General features: G+C 40.8%; 1 protein-coding gene across 2 annotated transcripts in view; it reads right to left on the bottom strand.

Moving 5' to 3' along the window:
* The window catches only part of col11a1a (collagen, type XI, alpha 1a), a 75701-nt gene extending 65672 nt beyond the window's left edge, over positions 1-10029 (bottom strand). Inside the window, exons 1-4 of one of the 2 annotated variants that reach the window (XM_080050176.1) lie at positions 9753-10029; positions 4916-5080; positions 4317-4530; positions 1623-1785 (exon numbers count right to left, since the gene is read on the bottom strand). In XM_080050176.1, coding sequence (XP_079906302.1) covers positions 1623-1785; positions 4317-4530; positions 4916-5080; positions 9753-9867 — 657 coding nt within the window. In that variant the 5' untranslated portion in view covers positions 9868-10029. The remainder of the gene's footprint in view (positions 1-1622; positions 1786-4316; positions 4531-4915; positions 5081-9752) is intronic. The other variant, XM_080050177.1, reaches the window with a different exon arrangement.
* Between the last annotated feature and the right edge of the window lie 2253 nt (positions 10030-12282).

Below are 12282 nucleotides of genomic sequence, written 5' to 3'. Positions count from 1 at the left end.
CCACTATCACAAATAAACATTTGCCTCAGTGGGCTTCACATTTCGTACACAATATGACACCCTTGCCCTTAGACCCTTAGCTCGATCAGATTTCACAACATCTGTACTGCAAACATTAAGTGACTGCAGGCAGATGCTGAAATAATCTGTATCACCTTGATTCATATTTGTACATGTATCGGCAATACAAATTCTGACTTATGATGATTCAGTGATATGCATATTTGTATTTAACTAAGTAAACAACTGCATGTCATAATCTAAATTACCTTAGTGTAACACTAAGTCCGACATATACGTATACGACATAGCAAATAAATCAAGACAAATAGTAAAATAAAATTAGCAACACTGAGAAAAAAGTCTCATATATGCAGAGCCATCTGTCCCCTTGGCAATGACAAGGTATGCCAACAAAATACAGCTTAAAACAAAGGCAAGAAGCATCAATCATCCAAACAAGGCTTCAGAATAATGACTAGTCATTTCGCTGCCAATAAACAAAGCAGCACTCTCTCACAAGCAAACACGGCCCCCAAACAGCCTTACAGTGACCTTTACTTCCCACCAGAGAACACCGCAAGTGTCAGGACAAGTCATGTTCATTGTTGTCATTATTTACGTCAGCCTGGCCCCATGCAATCTCCCACCTCTTGATGAACTATGCCTCAAAGTATAATGTTCAAATCAATTACATCTGGTGATAACATACCCCACATCCCAAAAAGGTGCCACTATAATTGTATGTTTAAAGCTAAAAGATGCATATTTTTATCAATTTTATATTATATAATATCCATTTTGTCTCAATGACTTGATGTTGAGAAAAGGTCAAGGCAAACTTGTGCCTCATATCGTAAAGAGTTTGTCCAATCGTGTGCCATCAATTTCTATGAGTTTTCTGTAGATCAAGTTGCAATTCTTTAGAAGGCTCTTGTCTATGTCTATTCAGCGGTTATTGGTGTTCCAGGTCAACTTATTCGAAAACAATCTTGAGTCAAAATGCATCACAGACCAGACATGGTGTATGCATAGCAATTGCAAAAGCCTTCAAGTACTGGCAGAGTGAATATCAACACATCATTACAGTATTTGGTGACAAAGACCGCACAGTGCTTTGTAGAGAATAATGAAGTACAAAAGGTAGCCAAGTCCAATCCTTTTAACAGGAGATAGCTGTAAGGAGACAGTTTCCCAGTTATCACTACATTCAACAGTACCATTCAACATGCAACTGTAGAATGGTTAAAAATTAAATACTGCACAATGCCTGTTTGACCACTATATACATTCTGAGCTTATCACACTCCAAAACAGTAGGATCAATCACATGTATGATATCTATATGAACTCTGTTATACAATCAAAAGCATTGAAGACCTCCTGATCCCCCCGGGTTTCTTTCATTCACACATTCCTTTTTGGCAGCATCAAAGCAGTTCTGGGCTGCCTTGACAGGACTTAAACTTAAACCTCAACACCCAAAACACTTCAAGCAAAGGGGGCACACACATATACCACTGCTTTTTGGATACATTTCAACGGCGCCATTATCTATATCATCTTAAGCAATTCAACCACAGTGGACATGTTCCCCCAGTCCACCATACTGAAAACCTTACCTGGAAAACCTCCTCGTCCAGGATCCTCGTGCCAAAAACAGTAATACCATTGGTGTCGATGGAAGCATGCTCACTCCTGAGGAGAGGTTTGGTGATCTTCGTCTTACAGTCTACTATGATGGTGGCTGTATTCTTCTCCACGCTGATGGCCACACGGTGCCACCTGGTTAAAGATACAACAAGGAGAAATGAGCGATGTAAGATACAAGGTCAATCAGTGTAAGAGTCACTGATTGTTTTGAAATAATTCTGAAAAAAAGCATGATTTTTCGTTCCTATGCAATTTTGTGGTATTGGTTATATTCTAAGGCAACCTTTTCAGCACCTCTAAATCAAGTCAATGATAATTATAATCCATCTTTCATTCTTCAAAACGAGCTTCACGGAGAAGGAAACTCAGAATGCTCTCTTGTAACATGCCATTCATTACCAAAGCAAATGAGAACAAATTAGAGATATGAACTTATCAATGATATACATTCATTTGACAACACACTATAGATGCAAAGGGGTAACCGGGGTCACACGTGAATCTGACACCTCCCTTGCCTGGACCATTTGCCACTGCACTTAAGGGCTATTGCATACCAGGCAGCAGTGGACCACATTCTTGCCCCCACACTCTGGCCCTGTTTAACACGGGATTACACTCATTAAACTCCAAACTTAATCCTCCTTCTGGGTTACTCGGCATGACAGACATGGTGAACATTGTGGAAAGTGTGTGTCAGGATCCAGGAAGGCCTGCCTAGCCAGAGCAGGAGACATACAGTCAAAACATTGTTCTGAGGTGGAAGATGAGAGCTGGCACTGTTGTAGGTCAAGATGGCTACATAAGAAGGATTTAACAAAGGTTCAGATATAAGTCTGATATCATATTAATATACTGTTTCTGCATTGTTAATCTTGTTATCAGAAAAAAAGTCGAAAATAGCATGAGCATACAGATACATTCCAGGGCAGGCCACGGAGATTAGAGAAAAATAAACGTGCAACACTCTCTGGGCTTAGCAGTACAGCAGGAAGGATTACTTGTCACCTTATATGACTGAAAATAAATGTTTATTACAATAGGTATAAACTATTTATCAATGTTTTCATGTGCATTTTATTCAGAAGCAGAGCTGTATTAAAAAAAATCAGGCTCCCAATCAAATCAAATCAAATCATCACCAATCTTCTTAAAACATATTTAAATAGTTTAAATTGAATAAAACTCTGAGAATGCACAGAAAATGAGAATGCTCTTTTTCACATCATCCTTATCATCCTTGTGCCTCTCTTTTCAAACATGGTGTATATGCTTCTTAGTAACTATGAATACATCCACAGGGTGTTCATACTGTACGCAGCCTGAGGTGTAGTCACTGAGGTTCTAGCAAAGGTCTGGAGCCGGAATGCATCTAGACCAAGAAGAGTTAAAAATCCTCAATGGAGAACACTGCTTAAACAGACAGTGGGTCCCAAAAACTACATAAAGGACGACACAGACGTACAATAATAGCACAAAGCTGGCTTTGTTGCTACCGGCACATTAAGCAGAGTTATTGCTGACATGAAACTCTTGAAGGATTTACTAGGCGTCCTTCTATTATTATTTTTCTTTTTTTGATATGTCTGAAATAAAATTGAATCAATCAATCAATTATAACTAGTACAAAGTAGATCTCATTTTAAGTCAATTGGGTCATAGAAAATAGTGTGACCGGGTCTGCCTTCTTTTAAAAGCTCAGAAAACAAACTATCCTCACAACACTGGGAGACACTATACAATATTATCAAATGATGCATTTTCGCAGCAGCCTAACTGTTTACTTATCCCCCCTCCCCCCTGCACAGGCTCATGTCAGCAAAGCCGAAGCTCTGAGTGAGAATTTGGGGATTTCTTAACCTGGAAGCAGATAATCAGGTTTATACTAAAAGGTTAGGAGCACTGTTTCTGGTTGGGTGAGGTAATCCGAGGGGGTAAAGCAGAAGCTCAGGACTGCCCCTTGCCCCTCCTTCCTTTCTCCCCTCTCTACAATAACAGAGGCAGTGAGTTCATGGATAAGGTCAGGTTGCCCACAGTCGTCCCTGCTGTGCCCCAATACTCCAGTGTCTCCCTGTCTCTGACCTGTCTCTGTGCCCACAGACCCCTGAAGAGAAGGATAATCCGGTCTTGAGCACCTGTGGTGCAAGAATAGGGAGATCGTGGTTGTTTTCTTGCTGTTATAAAGAAGAACAAGTCAGTGGAAATGATGAAATATTTTAGCTAATGTGGTAATTAAACTAATTTATAATGCCACCTTTTATAAGAAAGCATATTCATGTATACGCATGAGAAAAAAAATATCAATCTATTACGCTTTTCCAGAGACAACCAAGGTATTGATCAATTACATTAGAAAATATATGATCAAATGAGAGGGCCAATGATAAGCCAGTCAGTAATGGTAAGCTAGTAAGTAATTGAGTTAAATGAATAAGATAGTATGGAGAATTTTTAAGGCCAGCATGATTACTCTTGATATGTTACTTTTGCACCATTTTGCATTTTTAACTCAGACCCTCAGTGACCAACAACAGCTTTACTACCCTCCGTGCATGCGTCAACACCCATTCCCTCTGAATCAGCTTGAATACCAAGTCTGAGGATGCGCATGTGTGTTTCTCTATGTTAAATTACACTACGCCGCTGTTAGAGATGTTACGTACTTTCCGTCGGCAAGGTTGAGAGTACGGAAGAGAGGGTAGTCCTCCGGGGCTGGCTTGCCAGTCTGATCCTCATACAGAAAGACAGGTGAGCGTCCCACTTCCACACCCAGCTGCTGGACTCCCTGCTCATTGTAAATGGAAAGCAAGAAAGACTGGAGGCCGGACTTGGGGCGCACTGTGGTCAGGATGGAGAAGTCTTCGGGAAAAACACCTCCTGAAAAAGCCAGAGGCAAAGGGGCGGAAAAAGACAAGTGAATGTGTTAAGAGTTGTTGTGACAGTGACTTTTACTTTTTTACATTTAAACCATGCTGGATTGGTTCATCGGTGTAAAGAGTTTTGTGTTTACAGTTGTATGCATCATATGCGTATGACTGTAGTTTAGAGCTACAGTAATCAGTTGCATGCACAGAATTCCCGTAAATGTTAAGCTCTTCAATGTACAGGTTAGATATTTATCTTAGCGTATTCAACAATAACTATCAAAATGGTCACAGGTGAGACCATTTGAAACACACAAAAAACACCATTTAACACATCATATTTAAAATAGCTTAAAGGTTAGATATTGAAAATGTAGATATTGAATAGATTATCTTACCAGGGAATAACTGCGAGGTGGGGGCACTGATCTGGACCTGCTTGGCAACTCTGTAAGCTGAGTCCGGCGTTGATGCTCTTCGGTTTCTGCAAAATCCTGATGTTTTCGTCACTCCTTCGGGGTAATTTTGAAATTCTAATACTTTTAGCACATCCACTGGCTCTGCTGAACAGGGGAGCAGATAAAACATCAGTTAGACAGAAGAACATTGTATTTTTGTAGGCAACAGTTAGTTCAAATGTGTGCTTGGTTATCCGCTAAACTACATGCTGTGTGTCAAAAGAAAATATTTTCAGTTGTTTTATGGCCTGTCTTAAAAATGTTAAATACATGTATTAGTAAACACAAGTAATGATAGAGCCACTGCATGATTCAGGTCAAATAAAACAAAGACGATTAACACAACTAAGGCTTTGGAACAATCTCTCATCATGACCATCCCATACCAAACTGACTGATTTCCCCAAATGATCAAGAGGCACTATGAGATATTTGCCAGAGAATCATTGACATTATATGGCCTATAAAAGCATTGATGATAACATTAAGTTACATGTATGCAATGACAAAGACAGGAAAATATCTCTGTCAGGGCCAACCAAAGAGCGTAGTGAGCAATGTGCCAACACAGATCTGATTCTATTACACCTGCAAAGGTTTGCTTTGATAAGGGCCACCAGAGGCTCTCTGTTTTTTTATTCACTTTAATCTGATGCACTTTACATGAAGGAGGCTTACTGATCTGATGGTGCCCCTGGAAACCCGTGTGAAAAAAACTAGAATTCATTATAACTTCAAATGATGAACATGATAGGGGAGACAAAATGTGTTATTCAATTGTTATGGACCACATTTTGTTTTAACAGTCCAATGGACATAAAGTAAGTAAGCATTAATTGCAATCTGCAGAGAATACAAATATCTGACTGAAACAGGCACTACACTGGCATACTGTTAAATATAACACTAATCTGTTTTTGGTTGGTAAAAAAAAGCATGCCAAGGTGTCTGAAAGCAGCACAAAGCCTGTTCTGGTGGCTCCAATGCCACTGTGTTGGTTGGCATGTAGGAGTCAAATTCCTTTGAAAGTTGCCTTAACCTCTTTGTACAAGGGGATCTTAAAAAATGTCTGATATCGCTCTAAACACGCTGTGGTCATTATTCCAACTGTGGCGAGGTAAAGCAAATTATGAGCCGGTTTCATTCTGTTCAGAAAAGCATGTGGTTTCAACATGAATCTGTTCCAACTAAATATGAAGGTGCCAAGATCGCCAGATAATCAGTACTGTTTGTATTTAAGCACACAAACCACCATTGCTGTGATTTTGTCATTATCAAATATGTTTATGGAAAAGAAGCAACAGAACACAAATGTAACTAATGTTTTCTGTGACACTTTTTCAGGCTGGAAGTATTTTTCATTGGCCTGGCCTACATCTGGTCTCCGTATCTCCAGGCACCTTATACAACGCATGCGATGGACCATATGCACATCACGACGACAGCAAAGAGAGCTGGTCTGCTTCAATCCATAGCGCACAACTCTGAACTGCATGTAGTCCAAAAAACAACAACACTCTGAATGAAAAAAGAAGGGAGAACTCCACCAGCAAGCCATTTCACAAACATCATCCACTTGTATCCTTGTAAAAGCAACCTGAACCTGATTAAAGAAATCACATGTCCTTCTAAGCTAGATTTGTGAGATGATTGAGCCCCATGCCAACCCACCCCATCAAGCTTGCTCCAATTCCAACAAAGGGCAAAGAGGAATCACATCCATATAAAAACATCAGAAAAATGTGACAAAATCAGCAAACTGTTACTCCAGAGGAATGCTATTATTTAGGACAACTGGCCTTTTTTGTAGCTTTTGAGCATGAACCAGCTACTTACTTTGGAGCGTGAACTGAGGAACTCATTGTGAGATCCTGCAGAGCTGTTTTTATTTCAAACTCTAGGACTCATATATTCCAGATGTGGCAATTTGGCCAGGCTCTGACCCTCACACTGAGGTGCCGAGAAAATGTCAATACTGGCCAATCCATTAAGGTGGACACATGAGTGTGCACAGGTTTTAAAAGTGTGCATCTGATGACCTGGTGTTAGTTTGCCCTCTGGGCTGAGCAAACAGGCCCTATTAACCAGTAAAACTCAGGTGGCATGGAGGAACGGACCCTCTTAGTCTGAAAAGAAGAAAATATAGCCAACCCTAAAATCAGAAGAGACAGCCTTTATTGCTGTCCTGCCTGATCTTGCCTGATTGGATCATCCAAATATTATTAGGAAAATAGCAGAAGCATGTGGGAAGGAAGGAAGGAAGGAAGGAAGGAAGGAAGGAAGGAAGGAAGGAAGGAAGAGTATGAACATTACCATACAACATAGATTGACTAATCTGATATCATCTCCATCATGTTCACAGCAGGTGTTCATCCATGTAAACAGTGTATTGTAGGAGAATTTTCGGACAGAGGCCAAGAAATTGTGTTTGAGATCCTCCTTTATCACAGAGTATGTAAGATCTATATACTGCTATCATAAACACACTCTTGTAGTGTCATTTTAAGCCTTTACATTTTTACAGAAAGGAGGAATTGGCTCGTAAACTGAGGAGGACCTTTTCACCTGCAGCTCCTTGAGACTCTAATAATATCTTCAGCCAGAATGTCTGTCTCTATATACCACCCCCCTCTCCTTCACTCCTTCATTCAACTTCCACCATGCTGCCGGCTAAAACAAGACAGCTTTATGCTGGTGTCATACCAAAGAAACTTCAGTGAGACCTACCCAGTTTTTTGAAGCATTCCCCCCCTTACTCTTCCCCCTTGCTTTATCCTCCCATTAAGTCAATTTAATGTATGCCTCCATATGCACAGCATAGCACCTATTTTGTAGGTCCAAACAGGTAATGTAATAGAAATACAAATCTTTTGAAAGCAACTTTGATCATCCCCATCTCAGAATGAGACTTTGAATGTGTAGTTATGGCACAATTTCAAGTTGGGGCTTTGTTTGGAAGAATAAAAGCTTCTCTCCAAAAGATCCAGCAGTGCCTATAAATATGCGACAGCTACACAGGACAAAAGGTCCAGCAAAGAGATGATTAGCTGATGTTCCCAGTTGGGCACATTAAGAGGAGAGGACTCTGAAATGCTAGCTTTGTCTGCTGGAATGCACATCAGAGCCTGCGCCCTGGGGGCTGAGAAAACGTGTCTGTACACTGCTAGATGGAGAAGGCACCCTGCAGAAACAACTTAGACTGACTGACTGAGACCCCTGAACACAGAGCATAACAGCAACTTAACTTAAGACTTTTCCAAAGAAGCAGGAGTGATTGAAAAAGTAAGAAATCCATCCTGTAAATGAATAAAAAGTTGCATACATTGATTTGTGCTGTATACATTAGAAATGGCAAGTTGTCTGCATTTTAATTGGTTGAAAGATTGAACCATATGACCAACGGCATGCTTGTAGACCTTTGGAAATACCTTGCCATAAATCAAAAGTACGCATCTTATCTCAAAAAGAAGGCTCGATTTCAATCATTGAAAATTGCCCTCATGTCCTTAAAATATGTATTTTGTAATCTCCACCTTGATCTATATGCAATAGGGAATCCTTAGGTGTCTATGGGCCAAGATGTGAGGCCTATGTCATCCTGAACCCTGTGGGCTAGGCCCATATGTAAGCCTGCTCTTTGAAGGCTCTGAAATCATAGGGAAGTGCAACAAGGACCATCATCAAATAACTGCTCAGTACTTAGAGGGGAAGCATTCCCACCAGTCACACAAGACAGCCTTGTCCTGCAGCCGACCAAACATCTATGTGTAAAGTTGAGGGGAAGAGCTGGACACTGTGGGGGTTGCAAAAGGCAGCTTTTGGGCTTCAGTGTGGACCAGGGCACTGTGGAGATAGGGTGAACCTGCCTGACCAATTAGCCCCCTGCAGACGCAGAGGGGCTAAGCTCTGCACTGACTGGTCTGAGATCCTCTGAGGCCTTTGTAAAAATGCACTTCACTACCACATACTGTATTTCCTATCACACCGACAGAAAATCCTTAAATCTGCAACAACAACAAAAATGTTTGCCTCATGATTTGAATGTTGTCTTCACATGGTAGGACTAAATCCACTGTCTTCTATTATGAACAATGTAAGATAGCAATGACTGATTTAGTTTAAGTTACATGTCATTAAAGTCTGACAAGTGGCCTCTGATTGAATAAACCCACCCTGCTAACCGTGTCCACATCCACCTAGAACCATAGTTTATAAAAAGAGCATTCTTTCAGTCCAAGTGAATCTTAAAACGCAGGGAAAGCTGCTGTGTTTTCCTGATCTCTATAAGCACATACCAGCGGCTTAGGATGAATTTAATTAGGCGAGGTGTTTCATCTTCGGGCGGACGCTTTCCATTCATGCGTAAAAGTAGCCGGCGGTAAATGTGTCTGAAGGAATATGGTGTTTGCCGCAAAATATGTGCACCTCAAGCATTTATCCCTTGAGAGCACGTTCTGTCTAAATTGTCTCTAGAACAGGGTTTAACAGTCTGCTTCCCTACAGTAGCGAGAGTGTGGGAGCTTCCACACAACGCTCAATCGCACAGGTATACGCAACTGTTGGTGGTAATGTCGCCTTCATGTAACTACTTTGGTTGTGGAGCGGAGAAAAAACACATGTTAAATCGACTTCGAATAAAACAAGTCGCTGCGATGTCCAGGTATATGTTAATCCCCCAATCTCCATCATCAGTTATCGAGTTCTCCCCAGCGGTCGCCTCCGTCCCGTTTCGGCCAGATAAAGTTGAGTAGATACATTTTCTCCTTGTTAATCTTACCTGCGCTGACATTGGCAGCCTGTAGAACCAGGATTAAAGTGATGAATGCTGTTACAGTGGAATCCATAAGCCACCTTTTCGTTTTCCACCTTGTGGACCACCTTTGCATCTCCATGGTCGAACTCCCACAAGCGAATACAACTTTTGGGCGACTTCAGGTGATTTATAATGACGTCCCTTCCACAATCCCAAATAGTGATGGAAACTGTCCTACAAAAAAGCCATATGTGAGGAGTTTCAGCACCTTCTCTCAGTCACACCGAGGCCCCCGATCCTCCTTCCCAGTGCCCAGCCTTCACAGTGAAGGTAGTCGGGCTTTAACCAAAACGCGCACAGTGCAATCGGTACACTTGGAGCGTCCAAGCACAGGAGGGCTGGGCAAGCTCCACAAACCGGAGAGCCACGATCACAGGGAAACGAAAAGGGAACCAGCCCCCGATTAGCAAATCACGGGGCTGGATATTCTTCTTCGGGTCCTCCCATTAGCTTTGTAATGCGCCCCATAGTCTCTCCCGAGAGCCTCCGAGGAAAGAGAAGTACAGTGACAAAGTTAAAAATGAACTATGGATGATGACATGTTGAAATTGTACATGCAGTGGGTTTCTATAATACTGATAATGTCCTTAGAGTATACATCTTACACAACCTGAGACGAGTTATTTACAGTACACTCTGTAAGCCTATTAAGTGAACAAATGTAGGAACTGTTTTTGCGTACTATCCTCTTTCACGAGTCATCCTTGGCAATAAATAATAATAAATTCAGTAAAATCCGTTCATAAAAACATTTGAACCCTTACAAATTGAAAATCATACCAGCCAATGATAAAGGCCTATACAGAGAAAATCAGTTTACATAAACAATCATGTTAGAGGAAAGGAAACCAGTGCAGCTCAATGGGTCACTTTACTGTAATCCAGCTGGTTGAGAATTCAAATAATATTGCATATAATATTTGAAAATAAAATGCTCTGAAAAAAAACACAATTTGATCTTGCACAACAAATGAAAGGAAACAGTGGAATAAATAAGTCGATTAATGTACAGAATGCAAATACTTACATTTAGAGCATGAGGCAACACTGAATGTCTCCACCCAGATGAACACTATGGAAGTCGGACCAAAATGCCAACCTCAAAAACACAGATTGTGGGAATATATTAAGAATGGTTTTCATCGCGCTAGTGGAGATTCAGATAGAAGTGAAATCTATATTATGGCACAAAGTTGTTCCAGGGACGTGTCGTTTGTATATCCTAAACTACATATTACTAATATAAATTTATTTTTTCCTTAATTTGTTTGTCACCCATACAGTATATGCACTCTATGAACTGGAGAGGTATCAATAAGATTTGTATATACAAAACAATATATATACTGTATATCATCAGCCAGTCATGAAACAGAATTGAGTATCTGAAAGCATAAACAGAAATCTAGTGCAGAGTTGCAGACACATAATTCTTTAAAAGAAGGCTACTGAGTACAAATGTCATCTAACAACAGTATGATTATTTATTTTGTCTCCAGTGGTGTCCCTTGTTTCAAGAGTTTTCTTCAAATAACTTTGTAAATATCCTCAAACAAGTCACAATTCGGCAAATTGACTGGAACAAACTTTTGGGGGATGAAAGGTTCCAGGGTTTCTCATCTAATGGCATTTTAGAAGCACGGGTCAATCCAGAAGACAGTCAGCTCCTTGTATCTCTTGGCTCACTCCAGTGAAGGCATGGATCCTGACCAGGCTCTGTCTGTCAGCCAGACTCAGCTGTTTCCAGCCAAAAAGTATCAGATGCTCTTCCTGGATGCCCAGTGGCAGAAAGCAGAGCCATTTATCTGGGACGAATTGGTGTCTGGACAGAGAAGGTTTCATGCTTCATCCTGTCCTCTTATGGTTTAGAGAGCAGAGGCCATCATTCCCAAAGCACCAATGTCTTAAATATTCTCTCTAACATCATCCAAGTGTGTATTATTGTTAGCAGCTGTGACTATGATTACAGACAGCATGTGCCCACAATCTTAACTCTCTGCTAATAAGATTGCTAAAAGACAACAAAGAACCAAGCCCAGACACGCAATAAATAATTATTTTGCTATGCAGTCTACTCACTTACTAATAGTTAATTTAAAGTTGTGCAATTGCAATGTTTTGTATTTGTATTGTGCATTAGCCAATGCTTGTGATTAAACTAAACACAAAAGAACAATCTAGAAGCATGTGATCAGTGTTTGGTGTTTTGTGCCCCCAATGGAGCATTCAAGGCAGTGCTGGTTAAGGTTAGGGTTAAGGTTAGGGGATAAGGCCTTCCAGGCAGCACTGCCTTGTAGGCTCAGTTGGGGGCACAACACACAGTTGAGCCATTAGATCTCCATTAGCCTCATCCCCAGATATTCTGGGCATAACTGACAAGTTTAGGGCATTCACAGAGCACTTGAGGACCATCTACAAGATGGAACAATGAAAAGGACTGCCTTGCTTGTTAATGCAAGGCAGTTAACTCATGTCACCCCATAACTGCCTCAAG

This window comes from Ammodytes marinus (assembly GCF_949987685.1).
Source record: "Ammodytes marinus genome assembly, chromosome: 21".
NCBI lineage: Eukaryota > Metazoa > Chordata > Actinopteri > Uranoscopiformes > Ammodytidae > Ammodytes > Ammodytes marinus.
Note: the sequence above shows the minus strand (reverse complement) of the source record. Positions and strands in the feature narration are given on the sequence as shown.